Source organism: Bufo bufo, chromosome 1 (genome assembly GCF_905171765.1).
Source record: "Bufo bufo chromosome 1, aBufBuf1.1, whole genome shotgun sequence".
Lineage (NCBI taxonomy): Eukaryota > Metazoa > Chordata > Amphibia > Anura > Bufonidae > Bufo > Bufo bufo.
This window is the reverse complement of record NC_053389.1, coordinates 215,056,896-215,076,212: the sequence shown is the minus strand read 5'-3', so window position 1 is coordinate 215,076,212 and position 19,317 is coordinate 215,056,896. Positions and strand designations below refer to the sequence as shown.

General features: G+C 44.8%; 1 protein-coding gene across 3 annotated transcripts in view; it reads left to right on the top strand.

Annotated features, from left to right (window-relative positions):
• LOC121003239 (brain-specific angiogenesis inhibitor 1-associated protein 2-like) overlaps positions 1 to 19,317 on the top strand; it is a 142,042-nt gene that overhangs the window by 77,456 nt on the left and 45,269 nt on the right. For all 3 annotated transcript variants that reach the window (XM_040434918.1, XM_040434928.1, XM_040434912.1), the window contains 3 exons: positions 8,444 to 8,505; positions 10,872 to 10,943; positions 11,058 to 11,195. In XM_040434918.1, the coding sequence (XP_040290852.1) occupies positions 8,444 to 8,505; positions 10,872 to 10,943; positions 11,058 to 11,195 (272 nt within the window). The remainder of the gene's footprint in view (positions 1 to 8,443; positions 8,506 to 10,871; positions 10,944 to 11,057; positions 11,196 to 19,317) is intronic.

Genomic DNA, 19,317 nt, shown 5'->3' with positions numbered 1-19,317 from the left:
TTAGCCCCTACCTAAGACAATCGCCCAAAAAAATAAATAAATATGGCTCAGAATATGGAGACACAAAAAAATCTTTTTTTTGTTTTAAAAAAGCTGTTATTGTGTAAAACTTAAGTAAATTAAGAAAGTATACATATTAGGTATCGCCGCGTCCGTAATAACCTGCTCTAAAAAAAAATCACATGACCTAACCCCTCAGGTGAACAAAAAGTCATATGCACCCCAAAATAGTGCCAATCAAATCGTCATCTCATCCCGCAAAAAATGAGACCCTACCTAAGATAATCTCCCAAAAAATGAAAAAAACTATGGCTCTCAGACTATGGAGACACTAAAACACAATTTATTTTTTATTTAAATTTTTTTATTATTGTGTAAAACTTACATAAATAAAAAAAGTATACATATTAGGTATCGCCGCGTCCATAATAACCTGCTCTATAAAAATATCACATGACCTAACCCCTTAGGTGAATACCGTAAAAAAAAAAAAAACTGTGAAAAAAAAGCCATTTTTTGTCACCTTACGTCACAAAAAGTGTAATAGCGATCAAAAAGTCATATGCACCCCAAAATAGTGCCAATCAAATCGTCATCTCATCCCGCAAAAATCATACCCTACCCAAGGTAATCGCCCAAAAACTGAAAAAAATTATGTCTCTCAGACTATAGAAACACTAAAACATTTTTTTTGTTTAAAAAAAGAAATCATTGTGTAAAACTTACATAAATAAAAAAATAAGTATACATATTAGGTATTGCCGCATCCGTGACAACCTGGTCTATAAAAATATCACATGATCTAACATGTCAGATGAATGTTGTAAATAACAAAAAATAAAAACGGTGCCAAAACAGCTATTTCTTTTTACCTTGCCTCACAAAAAGTGTAATATAATATAGAGCAACCAAAAATCATATGTACCCTAAACTAGTACCAACAAAACTGCCACCCTATCCCGTAGTTTCTAAAATGGGGTCATTTTTTTGGAGTTTCTACTCTAGGGGTGCATCAGGGGGGCTTCAAATGGGACATGGTGTCAAAAAAACCAGTCCAGCAAAATCTGCCTTCCAAAAACCGTATGGCATTCCTTTCCCTCTACGCCCTGCCGTTTTGCCCGTACATCAGTTTATGACCACATATGGGGTGTTTCTGTAAACTACAGAATCAGGGCCATAAATATTGAGTTTTGTTTGGCTGTTAACCCTTGCTTTGTTACTGGGAAAAATTTATTAAAATGGAAAATTTGCCAAAAAATTAAAATTCTGAAATTTCATCTCCATTTGCCAATAACTCTTGTGGAACCCCTAAAGGGTTAACGACGTTTGTAAAAATCTGTTTTGAATACGGGCTCATGCACACGACAGTATGGCTTTTTCAGTGTTTTGCGGTCCATTTTTTACGGATCCGTTGTTCCGTATTTTGTTTCCGTTGTTTTTCCGTTTCCTTTCCGTTTTTCCATTCCGTTTTTCCGTATGCCATATACAGTATACAGTAATTACATAGAAAAAATTGGGCTGGGCATAACATTTTCAATAGATGATTCAGCAAAGACGGAACGGATACGGAAGACATACAGATGCATTTCTGTATGTGTTCCGTTTTTTTTGCGGACCCATTGACTTGAATGGAGCCAAGCCCCGTCATTTGCGGACAAAAATAGGACATGTTCTATCTTTTCACGGTACGGAAATACGGAAATACTGAAACGGAATGCACAAGGAGACACTTCAGTTTTTTTTGCTGAACCATTGAAATTAACGGTTCAGTATATGTACCGCATACTGAACTCAAAAAACGGCCAGTATACTGAACGCAAAATACTGTCGTTTGCATGAGCCCTACCTTGAGGGGTGTAGTTTCTTAGATGGGGTCACTTTTATGGAGTTTCTACTCTAGGGGTGCATCAGGGGGGATTCAAATGGGACATGGTGTAAAAAAAAACAGTCCAGCAAAACCTGCCTTCCAAAAACCGTATGGCATTCCTTTCCTTCTGCGCCCTGCCGTGTGCCCGTACAGCAGTTTATGACCACATATGGGGTGTTTCTGTAAACTACAGAATCAGGGCCATAAATATTGAGTTTGGTTTGGCTGTTAACCTTTGCTTTGTAACTGGAAAAAAATTATTAAAATGGAAAACCTGCCAAAAAAGTGAAATTTTTTAATTGTATCTCTATTTTCCACTAATTCTTGTGGAACACCTAAAGGGTTAACGACGTTTGTAAAATCAGTTTTTAATACCTTGAGGGGTGTAGTTTATAGAATGGGGTCATTTTTGGGTGGTTTCTATTATTTAAGCCTCGCAAAGTGACTTCAGACCTGAACTGGTCCCTAAAAATTGGGTTTTTGAAGATTTCTGAAAAATTTCAAGATTTGCTTCTAAACTTCTAAAGCCTTGTAACATCCCCCAAAAATAAAATATCATTCCCAAAATGATCCAAACATGAAGTAGACATATGGGGAATGTAAAGTAATAACAATTTTTGGAGGTATTACTACTGTATGTACACTGCTCAAAAAAATAAAGGGAACACAAAAATAACACATCCTAGATCTGAGTTAATTAAATATTCTTCTGAAATACTTTGTTCTTTACATAGTTGAATGTGCTGACAACAAAATCACACAAAAATTTAAAAACGGAAATCAAATTTTTCAACCCATGGAGGTCTGGATTTGGAGTCACACTCAAAATTAAAGTGGAAAAACACACTACAGGCTGATCCAACTTTGATGTAATGTCCTTAAAACAAGTCAAAATGAGGCTCAGTAGTGTGTGTGGCCTCCACGTGCCTGTATGACCTCCCTACAACTCCTGTGCATGCTCCTGATGAGGTGGCGGACGGTCTCCCGAGGGATCTCCTAGACCTGGACTAAAGCATCTGCCAACTCCTGGACAGTCTGTGGTGCAACGTGACGTTGGTGGATAGAGCGAGACATGATGTCCCAGATGTGCTCAATTGGATTCAGGTATGGGGAACGGGCGGGCCAGTCCATAGCATCAATGCCTCGTCTTGCAGGAACTGCTGACACACTCCAGCCACATGAGGTCTAGCATTGTCTTGCATTAGGAGGAACCCATGGCCAACCGCACCAGCATATGGTCTCACAAGGGGTCTGAGGATCTCATCTTAGTACCTAATGGCAGTCAGGCTACCTCTGGTGAGCACATGGAGGGCTGTGCGGCCCTCCAAAGAAATGCCACCCCACACCATTACTGACCCAATGCCAAACTGGTCATGCTGGAGGATGTTGCAGGCAGCAGAACGTTCTCCACGGCGTCTCCAGACTCTGTCACGTCTGTCACATGTGCTCAGTGTGAACCTGCTTTCATCTGTGAAGAGCACAGGGCGCCAGTGGCGAATTTGCCAATCTTGGTGTTCTCTGTCAAATGCCAAACGTCCTGCACGGTGTTGGGCTGTAAGCACAACCCCCACCTGTGGACGTCGGGCCCTCATATCACCCTCATGGAGTCTGTTTCTGACCGTTTGAGCAGACACATGCACATTTGTGGCCTGCTGGAGGTCATTTTGCAGGGCTCTGGCAGTGCTCCTCCTGTTCCTCCTTGCACAAAGGCGGAGGTAGCGGTCCTGCTGCTGGGTTGTTGCCCTCCTACGGCCTCCTCCACGTCTCCTGATGTACTGGCCTGTCTCCTGGTAGCGCCTCCATGCTCTGGACACTGCACTGACAGACACAGCAAACCTTCTTGCCACAGCTCGCATTGATGTGCCATCCTGGATAAGCTGCACTACCTGAGCCACTTGTGTGGGTTGTAGACTCCGTCTCATGCTACCACTAGAGTGAAAGCACCGCCAGCATTCAAAAGTGACCAAAACATCAGCCAGGAAGCATAGGAACTGAGAAGTGGTCTGTGGTTACCACCTGCAGAACCACTCCTTTATTGGGGGTGTCTTGCTAATTGCCTATAATTTCCACCTGTTGTCTATCCCATTTGCACAACAGCATGTGAAATTGATTGTCACTCAGTGTTGCTTCCTAAGTGGACAGTTTGATTTCACAGAAGTGTGATTGACTTGGAGTTACATTGTGTTGTCTAAGTGTTCCCTTTATTTTTTTGAGCAGTGTATTATAGAAGTAGAGAAATTGAAACTTGGAAATTTGCAATTTTTTACAAATTTTTGGTAAATTTGGTATTTTTTTATAAATAAAAATGAATTTTTGGGATTTTACCAGTGTCATGAAGTACAATATGTGACGAAAAAACAATCTCAGAATGGCCTGGATAAGTCAAAGCGTTTTCAAGTTATCAGCACTTAAAGTGACACTGGTCAGATTTGCAAAAAATGGCCTTAAAGGGCTTCTGTCAGCCCATTAAACCGTTTTTTTTTTTTTGTTTACTAATAATCCCTATACTGCGAGCTCTGCATACATAAGTTAAATAATCATTTTGGTTCAGTAGAATTTGCTAAAAAGCGATTTTTAAAATATGCAAATTACCTTGCTACCAGCAAGTAGGGCGGCTACTTGCTGGTAGCAGCCGCATCCTCCGACCCTAATGACGCCCCCTCCACATTGTGATTGACAGGGCCAGGGAACGGAATCGTTCTCTGCTGGCCCTGCCTATTAGCATTCAAAATCTGGCGCCTGCGCCGCGGCCGCACCTATCTTCAATCTGCGCAGGCGCACTGAGAGACGGCCACTCGCTCGGCCGCTCCATCCTCAATGCTCCTGCGCCGATGACGTCACATCTACACCCGGCGCAGGCGCATTGAGGAGAGAGCGGCCGCCTCTCAGTGCGCCTGCGCAGATCGAAGATACGTACGGCCGCAGCGCAGGCGCCAGATTTTGAATGCTAACAGGCAGGGCCAGCAGAGAACGATTCCGTTCCCTGGCCCTGTCAATCACAATGCGGAGGGGGCGTCTTTAGGATAGGAGGATGCGGCTGCTACCAGCAAGTAGCCGCCCTACTTGCTGGTAGCAAGGTAATTTGCATATTTTAAAAATCGCTTTTTAGCAAATTCTACTGAACAGAAATGATTATTTAACTTATGTATGCAGAGCTCGCAGTATAGGGATTATTAGTAAACCAAAAAAAAAAAACGGTTTAGTGGGCTGACAGAAGCCCTTTAAGGTGAAATAGGGCTGAGTCCTTAAGGGGTTAAGGTGAAAATGAGCCCGCTCCCTAATGGTTTAAGAGAGGTCCTATCATCCTCTAAAACTTTTAAATCAACATATTTAGTGAACCGGTTCTGCTCTGCTGAGTAATGTAGTGCTGTTTTCATCTCTGTTGCCTGCGGCTCCTGAATTATCGGGGCCAGTGGCATACCTACCATGTAGGCAGACCATGTGACTACTATGTGGCCTAGGGCTAAGGTGGTGCCTAGCACTGAACTTCTTCTACTGTTCCCGACATGAAAACACTGCAGTTTTATTTAGCTGCCACTAAGTGGAGCTCAGTGAAAAGATATTTTACAACTTCCATTTGCAGTCAATGGTACCTGTATAAATTCCTATGCACTGATCTCCCCCTAGTGGTGGCTACAGGCAGCGAATTTTGTAACATAATATGTGAAGGAAAGCAAAGGGCTTTAGAGCTGTATGAGGAGATTTATGAATGTATTAATGCCAATTGTCTGGTGTAAATACTTTGAGAAATATGATGTTCAGAATGAGCGCCATATTTATAAAGCACCGTTCCACTTTTTCCAACAGAAGTCAGATAAAGTAGGAGAGCCCAGAGGGTGAACTTTTTTATTGCAATTTTTTAAATTAGCAATTATTTTGCTTACCCCTTAGAGACCACCAAAGTTCTGATCTGGGTTGTATACCCGCTTAGCTGCCACAGTCTGTATGAAAAGGTGGCAGTGTATAGCCAAGTGGGCAGTCCACATGGGGGAGTGATCTTCATTGCTCTGATGATGTCCAATGAGCACAAAGAGCATAACACCAGTAAAGATCACACCTCCTTGAGCACTGAGTGCCCTGACCACCCCCTTGGCTTTACATGACTGCATTTGGATATCAGCTACCAAAACTATTGGCCTTGATAATTTGGTGATGTGGTGGAGGTGCGGTGAGACAGAGTAAAAATATAGCACCAGATTACTTAGCAGAGTGGCGTCAGTTCATGGAGGTATATACGTATCTTTTGCTTCATCTTCTCCTGACAGTAGCAGATGATCACCAGGAGTTTCTCAATGTGAATCTGAAGCCGTGACCGGAATGCTGGATTGGACAATGTCCAGCCTATATCATGACCAGGAAGAAGAGGGATCTAATGGCCTTTTTGAACACAGCAAAATGCTATGCGTTCCTTATACAGATGTAGCACAGGTAACAGTCACTTTTAACTCTGCTACATCCGTAAGTACAGGATAGAGAGAGGAGAGCAGCAGAGGGGTAATGTAACAGACAGCCTAGCTGCCTATGCCATGATAATGCCCAGTGTGACATAAGAAGTCACAAATTACCTCTATCCATATGACTTATTAGAATATATGGAATTTATAGAGCTGTATCCTCTGCAAAAAGTGACTCTTGCTCTGGAAGACCTTGTATTACATTGACAGCCATTGATATGAATGGGCATTATGGAATGCAACATTGCTCCTTCAGTGGCCGCTGCAGGAGACACACACAGCCAACTGCAACCCTCCATGATAATAATGAAGTACTGTATGTGAGTGGCCGACACTACGCAGCAGGAGTCACACAGTGGTTTGGGATGCACTCATAGTGGTTCTTAAAGGGGCTCCCCAGGAATAATTAAAAATGGCCGCCTGCAACCTGTCCTAGGATATGTGCAGGACTGGTTGCTTACACTTGCACCTAGGGAAGGTGAAGAGACAAGAACTCACTACACACTACACTGTTTTACAATTGATGGTAATGATGTGATCCTACCTACGATATGCTATTATGGCTGAGCAGCCTGACAAGAAAATTCACCCAAAAATTTGCCCTTCACCACCCTAGGCAGCTCTGCAAATGGTGGCAACCAGCCGTGCTCACATTCTAGGACAGGCTGCTGGAGGCTAAACTGCTTCTCATATTGGTTATAATATGGAGCAAAGCATATTAATGATACACAAAAAATACATCAGCATATTATAATACTGGTAGGAAGTGCATGCTAAGTGTCCATGTTCTGAACTCTCCACAAGTGCATATAGTGTTCCATAAATATGATCCTCATTGCTGTAGAACCAGGGGGTCATCTTAGAACATTTTTTCATTAACTAAAGCCTAGTTCAAACTAAGTTCTAAGCTGCTCAGGGATAACATTAGTCAACCAGGTATAAACCTATAATGCAGGGATCAGCAACCTTCGGCACTCCAGCTGCTGTGAAACTACAACTCCCAGCATGCAAACTTGCTCGGCTGTTCTTCTAACTCCTACAGAAGTGAATGAAGCATTCTGGGAGTTGTAGTTTCTGAACGGCTGGAATGACGAAGGTTGCTGATCCCTGCTATAAGGAATACTGATGTGCATGAATGCCTTTAGTGTATGACACTGCAAAATATGTTGGAGTTATAAAAGCAATGGAAAGTAATAGATAAAATACATGGGGGACATTTATCTAGACCAACGTCTCGTATGCCGAGCATTTACTTTATGACGAGGTGCAGGCCTTGTCTTAAATTAAGCACATCCTTTATTCCTTTGGCAGTTCACATGCTTAGAATCAGATCTACATTTGCTTGTGGCTGGCATAGATCTCAATCATCATTTACTCCAGAAAACTGGCATAAATGATGATAAATCTGCTGGAGCTGATGGCACCGCTCACAGTGTGGAAAGTAGCAAGGGTGGCGTAAAAATGCCATTTGCACAAAAAAATGCATTTAAAAAGTTGCAAATTCACAGTTTGTGACTTTTTTTTACCCCCGTTTTCTGGCATAGAGGGTTAAAATAGGTTGTCTCATCTCAGACAATGGGGGCGTATCACTAGGATATGCCCCCATTGTCTTAGAGGTGCGGGTCCAACCACTGGGACCCGCACCTATATCAGGAATGGAGCCCTGCAAAGTGGTAGTTGGAGGACTCCGGTCCGGACACCACTAAGCGGTATCCCTATATAAGTGAATGGGAGCGCACCGCGCATGACCGGGCACCGCTCCCATTCAATTCTATGGGCCTGATGGAAATAGCCAAGCCAGTGCTCGGCTATTTGCGGCAGCCCCATAGAAAATAAATTGAGGACAGCTGCTCATGCGCAGTGCGCCCTCCACCACTTTCGCGGCTCCGTTCTCGATATAGGTGCGGGTCCCCTTTAATAAATGATTGCTGTTGTTTTGTCAATCCATACATGTGAATGTATTTTTTTGCAGCATATGCAATCATGCATAGATTTCTGCAAACCCCATTCGGATATAGAAATTCGCACGAATCTGCAGCGTGTGAATATACCGGTATATGTATAGCTCACGTTTAACCATGTGATCTGTTGGACATTTACTAGTCTTCCTGGTTGATTGCAGGTGATACTTTATTTCAAATGGCTGAAGTCCATCGGCAAATCCAAGTCCAGCTGGAGGAAGTGGTGAGTATTTTTTATGGTATTTTCTAATATCCCCCACATTCCAAATCACGAGAGGAGGTCTTGGCCACATTCCTTTCTTTGTTGTAATGAAGGGTGGCATGAAAACTAGTTGGTCTGACATTGCAAGGGACTGGCTGGTCCAACATCTAATGTGTATAAAATGCCTAGTCAACATATGTCCGAGGAAGAAATTATTGGGCATGTTGAATTTCAACATGCCTGATTGAAGATAAGGTGGACTGGTAAAACACGACAGTTTACTGACGACAGTTTGACAAGTGTACGGCCAGCTTTAGTTCGGTACAAGCTACGTAGTTAGAGTGACTACAGTGTATGGTCTGGGTGTAATTACATTATTACTACTGTTAAATGGGTTGTCTGGGTTCAGCTTATATATCCCCTTCTTCATCCAGGCAGCCCCTCTGAGATGAGCATTGGAGCATTTCATGCGCAGGGCAAGGGCTTTTTCTGCAGATCCAGTGAAATACCGGGTCTCTGCTAGGCGGAGGTTTCTGCCTAGCACTCTTGCCGGTGATGTCAACGGCACTAATTAGGGCAGCGCTAAAGCCCGCCCATTAGTGTCAATGACGTCACCGGCAACACTGCTAGGCAGAAGTCTCCACCTAGCGGTGTAAAAAAAAGCCCTTACCCTGCGTGATGCAGCTAAGCTCAAGGGAGCGCATGGAGCATAAAATGCTCTGATGTTCATCTCAGAGGGTCTGCCTGGGTGAAAAAGGGCATAAGTCCGGGTTCAGTTCTGAACCCTGATTACCTCTTAAAGGGGTTGTCCCATGACAATAAATTATCCGATACATTACAAGATAGAGAATATGTGTCTGTTTGGCAGGGGTCTGACTGGTGGGACCCTCTTTGATCCCCCAATTCAATGAAGAAGCAGACAATCATGCGTGTCTGCCACTCCAATCAGCATGGGGACTGCCGGAGATAGTCGAGCACTTGTACTCTTCTCGCTGGGACATAAATACGTTTTCCCACCAAAGTTCTGGTATATTGCAACATCCATAACTTCCTAATCAGTGGTCCAACTACTGAGATACCACCAGGAGTTGCATCCCCTTCATAATGATTGATGAGGGGTATATCAGGTTTTCAGACTCCCACTAATCAGGAGGCTATTATAACACTTTTTTTAAGGCTGGCAAGTAGAGATGAGCGAAGTTATCAAAAATTTGATTTGGTTGCTTTGCCAAAGTTCACAAATAAATTTGATTAGTTACGAATTACCTCGTCACAAATCGCATTTCATTTTATGCAGCAGGCGCAATGACGGGAAACGGCAATCTGATAGTAACATTGAGACCTTTCAGGGGTTAATCAGGAGTTAAAAACAATAAAATACATACTCACCTCATCTATTTGCTCTCGGAGAGGCCATCCCGGCCATCTTGATTGAAGAAAATGCTCCAAATCTCACACGAGCTGACCGATCTTGTGCTCACTGATGACGTCACCACACCCGGCCAGCATGATGACGTGGTGACATCATTCACCAGCGGGTTTTCTTCAATCAAGATGGCCTCTCCGCGAGAAAATAGATGAGGTATTTTTTTTAGTTTTTTACCACCATTCACGAAAAAATTATTCTTTACCACGAAGCACAAAGAAATGTGTCTTCGTGACTGAACTACACAGCTCCATTCATTTTGTAGTGGAAGGAGCTGGTTACTGCTTCCATTCACTTCAATGGCAGCAGCACTGCAGTAATCAGCTCCGTCCACTACAAGGGTACTGCAGAACGGAAAATAGTTGGGAGTGCGGAATGTAGACCCTTATCAATCAGATATTGAAGATAAGCCATCAGATGGAAAATCCTAGATAGTGTTGATCGCGAATATTCTAATCGCGATTATTGGCACTTCAAGAATTCACGAATATCTAGAATATAGTGCTATATCTTCGTAATCGCGAATATTCTAGATTTTTTTTTTCATCAGTACCCATGATTCCTCACTGCTTCTTGCTTGTGGGCCAATGAGAAGGCTGCAATATCTTTAGGAGTAGTGTTGATAGCAAATTTTCGTATCGCTATTTTTTTTCAATCAATAAAATAATGACTGGAGATCAAGAATTCTCGAATTCGCAAATATATGACAAATATTTACCCAAATATTCGCAAAATATTGCGAATTTGAATATTGCCCCTGCCGCTCATCACTGATAGACAACCTAGAAAACCTCTTTAAAGATTCCTGTTTACTTGGGACTGATCTCACATGAAACCTTCCCTGGCCAGTAGAAAAAGCAGTGCTGCATGTATTTCATCATTGAAAATGTTGTCAGATTGTGTGGAAAGGTACAGTGTATTAAAACACAAAATTATATATTTTTTCCCTTTTTTTTCTCAGCTTAAACTTTTCCACTCCGAACTCCTGGCTCAACTGGAACACAAGCTGGAGCTGGACATTAAGTATTTAACCGTGCGTAGTTTGCCTTCCGTTTGGTCACATTGTCTATTGTGATATTTGTCCCACCTTCTTGGTATCAGGGGATTGTCACTTTTTAACTGATAGCATTTCCTTCACTATCCCCAGGCGACACTGAAAAAATATCAAGTTGAGCATCGTTCCAAGTCAGAGTCTATTGAAAAATGTCAGTCTGAGCTGAAGAAACTGAGGAAGAAATGTCAAAATAGCAAAAACCCCCAGAAATATGGAGACAGAGAGGTGCAGGTACAGTGGAATAATATGTATTGCAGATAAAGCACATGTCGGTGTAAAAATGCTATCTACCCTATCATACAGTCATAGTGAAATGTATGTTCAAGGGCTGGATAGGTAGAAGTTTAGCTCTTCTGCCAAGCTCCTAAAATGTACATTCTTTACCATTTTATTGTAATCTTAGCGTATATTTACACAGTGTTTGCAGTGTGGGTTTAAAGTATATGGCAGGAAAGCTCCAAGCACATTCGTCAAGTGTATCCATGGGCCCCGATGAAGGCCAAAAGGGTGTCCAGTTCGGGATACATCGGTATACTTTTTTAGGCTGGATAGACAATTGTAGGAGACTATGCTATTCTATTTTGACGCATCCCACAAAAAAAAGTATATTAGTCTACAAGTTGGAACTCCTCGGCCCATACAGTACTGTACATATGTTAGGGAATAATCCTGATGTGTGCATCCAACATACAATGCAAGCCTAGTGTGAACCCTCCCTTATATTGTTTCTGGGGTGCAGGTTTATGCCCTTGGACTTGGACTCCTATTACCCTTTCTGAGTTCTGGAGAAGAAAGATGCTTGTAAAAAGAAGCGCTGCTGTAGTCGAGAGTGAAGGTCTTCACCAAAGCTATGATCTTCGTTCTGGTAGCATTTCTGTTTACAGCGGCCTTTTTTCTTAAAAGTACTTTCATACCTGTATCTGGTTTACTTGTCCTTGGTGAGGAACTTGCCAACGCTTATATATATTTTTCATGCTGATGACCTATCCTAGTGTTCAGCGAATGGTGCTAGAGTCAGTACCCAGGCCAGTGGTTTAAAATAAATAAGTCTGTCTTTACTAAAGTGCAGACCATTAATGCATCTAACGGTATTAATGCCCTTTTCCAAACAAGTATCACAACTCTATTCTGGCGTACTGCATATCCATATCCACTCAGAACATAAAATGGCATAGATTAGTAAATCAGAAAGCAGTAGCCAAAGTTTGTATTTTACTTAGCGAGATATTATCATTTTTTGCTGTGTCGCTCATTTTTATAAGCCCATGACGAGTACGGCCATATTGCCCCAATCCTTTGTTTCACCAGGAGATATCTGATGTCCTGTTCTTGAACCTTACAAGATTCTTCTTTGGGTTCTGGAGAGACCCCAGAACTATATCTAGACTCAGCATACCATATGTCATGCTTATTGGTATAGTATAGACTAGGGTCACTGTAAGATCTACATCTATATTATAGAATCCCCAGAGCCCTTTGTGGTATTTGGAATTAGGATGAGATTATCCTTTCTGGGAGCTGCTGCTGGATGCTACAAGGATGTGAACTTTAAAGGAAGCACGTCATCAGAAAATGATATATCAAGTTTTTATGTTAGAGATTATTAGTGATTTTTTTGAAATTTTCCATGTCATTATCTAAATACTCTTCTTGGTCTGTAGAGATTACTTCTCAGCAGTCATTTCATTATCATCACAGGTAGTGCTACAATAACAAGTAACCACTATATATAGATAACACAGGATCACACCTTCTTCCCTCCCTGTACAATGACTTTGTACAGGTCACAGAGTATGCCCCCAACATTCTCTTATAGAAGTCAAGGAGGCGTCTCCAGACTACAGTTCCCTATGGCCCATGTGGCTGCCGTAGAGCATATTTCTGAATGCTGTTATCAACAACTCAGGCAGGATGGTCATAATCATGTAGAGAAAACAGCATAATTCACAATTTACCATCAGAAATTAAAAACAGATAAAAAACTATATGTATTAGTATCTGGTTTGAATAAGTCAAAAATATATGATACATTCCTTTAAGATAATATATATCCTAGGACACATGCAGGTGATCGAGAGTGGCGATTGGCTCTGTCTCCATCCCTCCAGTGAAAAAATTGCTTCATTTTCCCTGCAGGGAAATATCCCTTTCTGAAAACATCCCATTCATCTGATATCTCATTGGTACAAATGCTTGATGTCTGACTGGATCCAAATTTTGCGAGCACACCCGACCTCACAGTGCTCTCCTACTGTATATCTCCTCAATGCAAATTTGAGAAAAGTAGCACAGACTGCATTTATTGTAGTTTGCTAATCCTCACCCAAGCTGAATACTTCAGAATATTTTTTTGACGGGATCTTCGGACGAGCATACAGTTGGATTGATTGAAGCCATATTCTGTATAACTGTTTAAAGAGCAGCATGAAAAAGACAATATACAAGTATCTATTAACCGGGATGTGGAGGGGAATCAGTCTTTAGGCTCAACACATGTCCCATAAAATGGCCAAATCCCATTAGTAATACAAGGGCTTTGTAATACATTGAAATCCTATGCTGGATCCAGGCAATGGTGCATACCAGCGCTTAGCGTTTAGTGTAATGAATGGGGATGGGCGCATTCAGGTAGCCGAGCGGCCTAGTGGAACTGTGGCTTATGAGTGAAAGCAAATAAATATAAACAGCAGCCATACAAAGACCGGGATCAAAGAGCTTCATTCACAGAATTCAGACTGTTCCCTCTGATGAATCACATGCGTGGCTAACCGACAAAGAAAAGCTCGCAGCAGCCACCCAGCATACAAAGTGCATGGATATAGACAGGAGGGGACATTTAACGTCTGTGCTGGTCCTGGTAATGCAGCAGAGCTACTCCAAAAAAATGATGCCAGGAAATCACTGAGCACCAGCTGGAAAACCGTCACCACTGCCACATTGGTCAAACTTTACTTAGTGAATATATACAGTTAGGGATGTCCCGATACCATTTTTTTTAAGACTGAGTACGAGTACCGATACTTTTATTTAAGTACTCACCGATACCAATTACCGATACTAATTTTAACAATAAAATACACACACATGTATTTTCTGACCACTGACCAACCAAAAGGCCCAAAAACAGAACTATAACATTCCAAGGAGACATTACACTGAATGGGCGCCACAAAGAGACATTATACTGTATGGGGGCCACAAAGAGACATTATACTGTATGGGGGCAGCCACAAGGAGACGTTATACTGTATGGGGCAGCCACAAGGAGACGTTATACTGTATGGGGGCAGCCACAAGGAGACGTTATACTGTATGGGGGCAGCTACAAGGAGACGTTATACTGTATGGGGGCAGCCACAAGGAGACGTTATACTGTATGGGGGCAGCTACAAGGAGACATTATACTGTATGGGGGCAGCCACAAGGAGACGTTATACTGTATGGGGGCAGCCACAAGGAGACGTTATACTGTATGGGGGGCAGCCACAAGGAGACGTTATACTGTATGGGGGCAGCCACAAGGAGACGTTATATACTGTATGGGGGCAGCCACAAGGAGACGTTATACTGTATGGGAGGCAGCCACAAGGAGACGTTATATACTGTATGGGGCAGCCACAAGGAGACGTTACACTGTATGGGGGCAGCCACAAGGAGACGTTATATACTGTATGGGGGCAGCCACAAGGAGACGTTACACTGTATGGGGGCAGCCACAAGAAGACATTATACTGTATGGGGGGCAGCTACAAGGAGACATTATACTGTATGGGGGCAGCCACAAGGAGACGTTATACTGTATGGGGCAGCCACAAGGAGACATTATACTGTATGGGGGCAGCCACAAGGAGACGTTATACTGTATGGGGGCAGCCACAAGGAGACGTTATACTGTATGGGGGCAGCCACAAGGAGACGTTATACTGTATGGGGGCAGCCACAAGGAGACGTTACACTGTATGGGGTCAGCCACAAGGAGACGTTATACTGTATGGGGGCAGCCACAAGGAGAGGTTACACTGTATGGGGGCAGCCACAAGGAGACATTATACTGTATGGGGGGCAGCTACAAGGAGACATTATACTGTATGGGGGCAGCCACAAGGAGACGTTACACTGTATGGGGGCAGCCACAAGGAGACATTATACTGTATGGGGGGCAGCTACAAGGAGACATTATACTGTATGGGGGCAGCCACAAGGAGACGTTATACTGTATGGGGGCAGCCACAAGGAGACATTATACAGTATGGGGGCAGCCACAAGGAGACGTTATACTGTATGGGGGGCAGCTACAAGGAGACGTTATACTGTATGGGGGGCAGCCACAAGGAGACGTTATACTGTATGGGGCAGCTACAAGGAGACGTTATACTGTATGGGGGGCAGCCACAAGGAGACGTTATACTGTATGGCGGGCAGCCACAAGGAGACGTTATACTGTATGGGGCAGCTACAAGGAGACGTTATACTGTATGGGGGCAGCTACAAGGAGACGTTATACTGTATGGGGGCAGCTACAAGGAGACATTATACTGTATGGGGGCAGCCACAAGGAGACGTTCTACTGTATGGGGGCAGCCACAAGGAGACGTTCTACTGTATGGGGGGTAGCCACAAGGAGACGTTATACTGTATGGGGGCAGCCACAAGGAGACGTTATACTGTATGGAGCCAGCCGCAAGGAGACATTATACTGTATGGGGGCAACAACAAGGAGACGTTATACTGTATGGGGGCAGCTACAAGGAGACGTTACACTGTATGGGGCAGCCGGGCAGCCACAAGGAGACGTTACACTGTATGGGGCAGCCGGGCAGCCACAAGGAGACGTTATACTGTATGGGGGCAGCCACAAGGAGACGTTATACTGTATGGGGGCAGCCACAAGGAGACGTTACACTGTATGGGGTCAGCCACAAGGAGACGTTATACTGTATGGGGGCAGCCACAAGGAGAGGTTACACTGTATGGGGGCAGCCACAAGGAGACATTATACTGTATGGGGGGCAGCTACAAGGAGACATTATACTGTATGGGGGCAGCCACAAGGAGACGTTACACTGTATGGGGGCAGCCACAAGGAGACATTATACTGTATGGGGGGCAGCTACAAGGAGACATTATACTGTATGGGGGCAGCCACAAGGAGACGTTATACTGTATGGGGGCAGCCACAAGGAGACATTATACAGTATGGGGGCAGCCACAAGGAGACGTTATACTGTATGGGGGGCAGCTACAAGGAGACGTTATACTGTATGGGGGGCAGCCACAAGGAGACGTTATACTGTATGGGGCAGCTACAAGGAGACGTTATACTGTATGGGGGGCAGCCACAAGGAGACGTTATACTGTATGGGGGGCAGCCACAAGGAGACGTTATACTGTATGGGGCAGCTACAAGGAGACGTTATACTGTATGGGGCAGCCACAAGGAGACGTTCTACTGTATGGGGGGTAGCCACAAGGAGATGTTATACTGTATGGGGGCAGCCACAAGGAGACGTTATACTGTATGGAGCCAGCCGCAAGGAGACATTATACTGTATGGGGGCAACAACAAGGAGACGTTATACTGTATGGGGGCAGCTACAAGGAGACGTTACACTGTATGGGGCAGCCGGGCAGCCACAAGGAGACGTTACACTGTATGGGGCAGCCGGGCAGCCACAAGGAGACGTTATACTGTATGGGGCCAGCCACAAGGAGAGGTTATACTGTATGGGACGGCCACAAGGAGACGTTACACTGTATGGGACGGCCACAAGGAGACGTTACACTGTATGGGACGGCCACAAGGAGACGTTATACTGTATGGGGCGGCCACAAGGAGACGTTATACTGTATGGGGGCGGCCACAAGGTGACTTTACACTGTATGGGACGGCCACAAGGAGACGTTATATACTGTATGGGGGCAGCCACAAGGAGACGTTATACTGTATGGGGCGACCACAAGGAGACGTTACACTGTATGGGACGGCCACAAGGAGACGTTACACTGTATGGGGGCAGCCACAAGGTGACTTTACACTGTATGGGACGGCCACAAGGAGACGTTATACTGTATGGGGGCAGCCACAAGGAGACGTTATACTGTATGGGGGCAGCCACAAGGAGACGTTATACTGTATGGGGCGGCCACAAGGAGACGTTACACTGTATGGGACGGCCACAAGGTGACTTTACACTGTATGGGACGGCCACAAGGAGACGTTATATACTGTATGGGGGCAGCCACAAGGAGACGTTATACTGTATGGGGCGGCCACAAGGAGACGTTACACTGTATGGGGGCAGCCACAAGGTGACTTTACACTGTATGGGACGGCCACAAGGAGACGTTATACTGTATGGGACGGCCACAAGGAGATGCTACTGTAAGGAGTCAGGACAACAATTTTTGAAGCCCCCCCTCCTCAGTATAATAGTCTTGTGGCCATCATACAGTAATGTATATTTCTTCTTGCCCTAATGCCTGCTTTTAGAGATCAATGTGCAGCTTGCAGGCAGGAAGGGAAGGACCAGGGCCATAGAAGACAGACACAACACCTTTAGAGGGACTCGCTCCTGGCAAACACAGCTCTGCTGCAGTGAATGCAGTGGAGCAGACTGATGTAATTACAATGTATAGTTATTGCAGGGACCAGGGCCGTCTTTAATATTGATTGGACCCTGGGCAAAAATTTACTTGGGCCCCCTGGATCCCGCTTTCCCACACCTTAGCAGGCAATCACGCCCTCCACCACAACACACACACAAAAAATCCACACACCTGGTAGAGTCCAGTGAATGACTGTAAATACTTCCAGTTCTGAAGACTCCAGCGGCACAGGATCAGTGCTCTGGGCAGCTGGGCTCAGGCTGGAAATGGGCACCGCTCTGCAGGAAGGAGACCAGGGCTCGGCTCACCCTAGTGTTACAGTGCACCCCAGCACCCTACAGTATGCAGTATAGCACCCTATAGTATACAGCACCACACAGTATACAATATAGCACCCTATAGTATACAGCACCACACAGTATGCAGTTTAGCACCCCACACTATACAGTACCCCACAGTATATAGTAGAGCAGTATAGCAGCCCACAGTATACAGCACCCCACAGTATACAACACCTCACAGTATACAGCACCCCAAACAATACACAATACAGCCCCCCACACTATACAGTACAGCAGTATAGTACTCCACACTATACCGCACCCTCAGTATACATTATACAGACCCCCACAGTATACAGTACAGCAGTATAGCCCCCCCACACTATACAGGCCCCCCCACACTATATAGCCCCCCACAGTATACAGGCCCCCACAGTATACAGCCCCCCCCACAGTATACAGCCCCCCCCCACAGTATACAGCCCCCCCACAGTATACAGCCCCCCCCCCAGTAAACAGCCCCCCCACAGTATACAGCCCCCCCCCACAGTATACAGACCCCCCACAGTAGACAGCCCCCCCCCCCCACAGTATACAGGCCCCCACACAGTATACAGGCCCCCACACAGTATACAGGCCCACCACACAGTATACAGCCCACCACACAGTATACAGGCCCCCACACAGTATACAGGCCCCCACAGTATACAGCCCCCCCCCACAGTATACAGCCCCCCCACAGTATACAGGCCCCCACACAGTATACAGGCCCCTACACAGTATACAGGCCCCCACACAGTATACAGGCCCCCCACACAGTATACAGCCCACCACACAGTATACAGCCCACCACACAGTATACAGGCCCCCACATAGTATACAGTCCCACATAGTATACAGTCCCACACAGTATACAGGCCCCCACAGTATACAGCCCCCCACACTATACAGCACCTCACTATACAGTAGTTTACAGTATATTAACATAACAGCCCCTGTCACCTTTTTCTGATGTAATCTTCACACAAAAAAGCTCCACAGTTAACTTCTGCAACACTCCACAGGACCTGTGATGACCTCATAGCCATGTGACCAGTAATTGCTAGGTTACTGGTCACATGGTGATGATGTCATTAAGGTCCTAAATCACAACTTTAACACAGTACGATCATGATGCCTGGAATCCTGGTAGAGCTGACAGCCTGACACCCGGGCAGTGGCTAGCAGGGCTCAAGAGGCAGCTGCCTTGGGCCCCCCAGGAGCAACTGGGCCCGGGGCAGCTGCCCCTTTTGCCCCTTGGTAAAGACGGCCCTGGCAGGGACTCAGAGAATCGTCTGAGAGTTTATTAGTTAAAAGAATCGAATGAGTCAGAGACGGTCACCGAGTCCCTGCCAGGCTTCCTGCTCTGCTACATGCACCCTGTACACACACAGCTCCACTACATGCTATGCTAATAATGCCCCCCC